Source organism: Dipteris shenzhenensis, chromosome 8 (genome assembly GCF_047967505.1).
Source record: "Dipteris shenzhenensis isolate YYH24624 ecotype China chromosome 8, Dip_SZ_1.0, whole genome shotgun sequence".
In the NCBI taxonomy this organism is placed as follows: Eukaryota; Viridiplantae; Streptophyta; class Polypodiopsida; order Gleicheniales; family Dipteridaceae; genus Dipteris; species Dipteris shenzhenensis.
In genome coordinates this window covers 20766749-20769665 of record NC_141603.1, presented here as the reverse complement: position 1 = coordinate 20769665, position 2917 = coordinate 20766749, and the positions used below count along the sequence as shown (strand labels likewise).

The 2917-nt window shown below is 42.2% G+C and overlaps 1 protein-coding gene across 1 annotated transcript; it reads right to left on the bottom strand.

The window, feature by feature from the left end:
• Positions 1–213: 213 nt before the first annotated feature.
• Positions 214–1391, bottom strand: LOC147899252 (MFS-type transporter clz9-like). The gene is made up of 2 exons (XM_087377672.1): positions 371–1391; positions 214–225 (listed from the first exon to the last, which is right to left on the bottom strand). Exons 1-2 carry the CDS (start codon positions 1109–1111, stop codon positions 214–216), a joined length of 753 nt encoding a protein of 250 aa, XP_087233798.1. The 5' UTR covers positions 1112–1391.
• Between the last annotated feature and the right edge of the window lie 1526 nt (positions 1392–2917).

The following is a 2917-nucleotide window of genomic DNA, read 5'->3' as shown; positions in this document are numbered from 1 at the left end:
CATAATCGTCACTAGGAAGTGACTGTATGGTCAAATACCACTCTCGTCAGTTTTGCAGATTTACCCTTGTGAGGCAGAAGTTGTGTTTTTTTTTGTAGTGACAGAATATTTTGCAGTATTCTGTAATGGCGTCTGATGCTCTTTCATAGATTGTCACTTAAAAGGTTGACAAGAACAACTTCCAAGCATGGAAGTTTAGAATGACGGATTTCTTTAAGGAAAAGGCTATTAGGAGTTCATTACTAGAGTTGAACAAGAACTAGTTATTCCTAATGTTCCCAATCAACAGGAGTTGAAGGGATTTAAAGGCTGGCATGAGAGAGCCAGAAAAGTTATGTATTGGCTGTCTATCAGTATATGTCTTTGAAACTTGGGCACAAAAATTGTTCATGAGCCAAATAGACCTCTCTTTGTTGAAGTTGTTCTTGAAAGACTTGAAGATCGACACATCAAGGGGTTGGAGTTTGTGAGAAGTGTGTGCTAGCAATGTTACTATATCAACACCCCATTCAGCTTCCCTAGCCACAACATCCAAACCAGTGTGGCTCCCATGCCCATCAATTATGAGTAGGTGCTTGTTGGTTGGTGTGACTCCATTTGGAAGGGAGTTCTTGAAATCCTCAAGCCATGCATCAAATAATTGGCCAGTCATCCAAGCCTTATTTTGCATTGACATGATAGCTCCATCCTCACATTGGCTTAGATAATTTCGCATTGCTTTCTTGCCTATGAATATGTAGTACCTCGAAAGGGCAAACCCAGCTGCATTCACACAACAAAGAATGGTACACCACTCCCTTGAATCAGGCCTTAGCCCATATACTTGCCTTGACCCTTTTCGAGCAAGTACTTTTATTCCTCTATCTTTAAAGCCTTGCACCACAGTCTCATCTGCATTCCATATGTTATGAGGTGTGTATTGGTGGAGATTGTACATTGTCTCCAAGTTGTCATGAAATGAAGCAACTATTTCAAGACGGAGACTCACTGCTCTTGAGTGATTAAGTGGCTCTGCAACTCGAAATGCTAGCTCTGGATGTCTTTTGCAGAAACCATCCCACCAACTTTTGCCAAGAACACCATTTGTGAATGGGTGTGCTGAGTCTGGCATATAGTGGCTACTTTCAAGCTCAAATCATAAACTGTAATGCCTCGACCTGACTCTTGCATTCCAAAGCACCACTCTACTAATGCCTTCTCTTCTTCTTCTTTGGATAGTACAGTTGTTGGTCCCTTTCATTCTTTGGTTGTTCTACCTTCCAACCATGCAGCTAAGGCAGACCAACTCATGCCCCACCATTGGGTCGAATTGACAATCCATTCCGTTTTGAGCAGGCTCGCATTGACAATCCATTTTCATATGCCTCCATTGCAGCATGCATGTCCCCTTTAGTCCAATCTCTCTCTACTCTTTTCTGAGTACAACTGGGTCTTATCGGTGGGGTTGCATATGCAACTACCGGAGGATGAACCACCACTATTGGGCTAGCCAAGGCTAGGCATTCATGGAGGGTCTGGTAACACTCTTGGTCTTCTAAATAGGCAGTTCGATGTTCGGCTCCTTCCATTAATAGAATATTGAGTGCTTCTGGTTTTCATGGTGCTCATGATACCAATGCAATTACTGTCTTGTGTTGAAAGACACGAATGAGTAAATCGTGTTGTGTGTTGACAAACACACAAGACAATGTGTGATGGTGTTGTGATGAGAGACAGAAATATGCATTCAAAAACGCTGAATCCAATGTGTGGAGTTGTCTTGTCCAAAAACAAGACGGAAAGACAATCAACACTAATTGAGCAGCTTTGATGCTAACTGAACAAAAGAAAGGAAACAAGAGACATGAAAGAAATAAGAAACAACTGAGCATATAAGCTGATGCTAACTGAGCACATGATGTGAGCATATAAGCTGATACTACCTAAGCTTAATGACGAGCACTAATTGGGAATATAATCAATGCTAATTATGCACACAAATTTATGTTATAACTGAGCACCATAGCTAGCTATACTGACTGAAAATAAGCCACCCAAGAGCTAAAAATCATCCTTTACACTGTAGGATTGCTAGTCGTTAGCAAATTTTTGCTGCTTCTAAGGCATTAGCAGACATTTTAGTCGTTAGGAATTTTTTGATGTTTCTAAGGCATTAGCAAACATTTTCGCAGATCTTGGCTGGAGAACAATGTGATAAATTTTAGAAGCATTAAAAAGAAACTAAAAGGCAACGTGACTAACCATCTGCATCTATCGAAGTAGGTAATCGTAGTCTCTAAAGGAGAACTTGTGCTTCTTTTGGGTTGAGGCTATACATGACGCTGCTTGACGAGAATCAAACATGGTTCAATTTGCAAAGGCCTTCTTTGATTGATGGTTGGCAGTGCAGAGCAACATAGATTTTACGTGAATCCCTCCACATCGACAAACTCTATGGCCCCTAGCATCAAGCAACATGTCACAACACATAATTTCGCTCACCAACTGGGTATCTCTCAATCAAACACCTTTTGCACTCACAAGGTGGATCAGATGATTGCATCTTGGGCATCATTTTTCTATTGGTTTCTATTGTTCTTATACATGTTTGAGAATTGAAACAGTTGGCTGCTTGCAGCCAGATTGGTTGTAGCATAGTGAGGTGGATTGGCGAATATTCATTTCAAAGGTTTGGGAATTTGGTGGCCCTGGTACTCAAGAAAATGGGTGCCTTTTGGCAGGCGCCCCTTTACTCTAGGGATGGCCTCTTACACATCACCAGCTGCCCCGCCCATGCGAGAAAGCATGGGCAATGTGTGCTTACACACCAAGCAGCCAGACGAAGGAAAACTAACAACCTCTGTGGTATGCAATTGGCAAGCGAACTGGTTGTGCTGGGCGGGGGGGAGTGGGTGCCCATGCTCATGGGTAGCCCCCT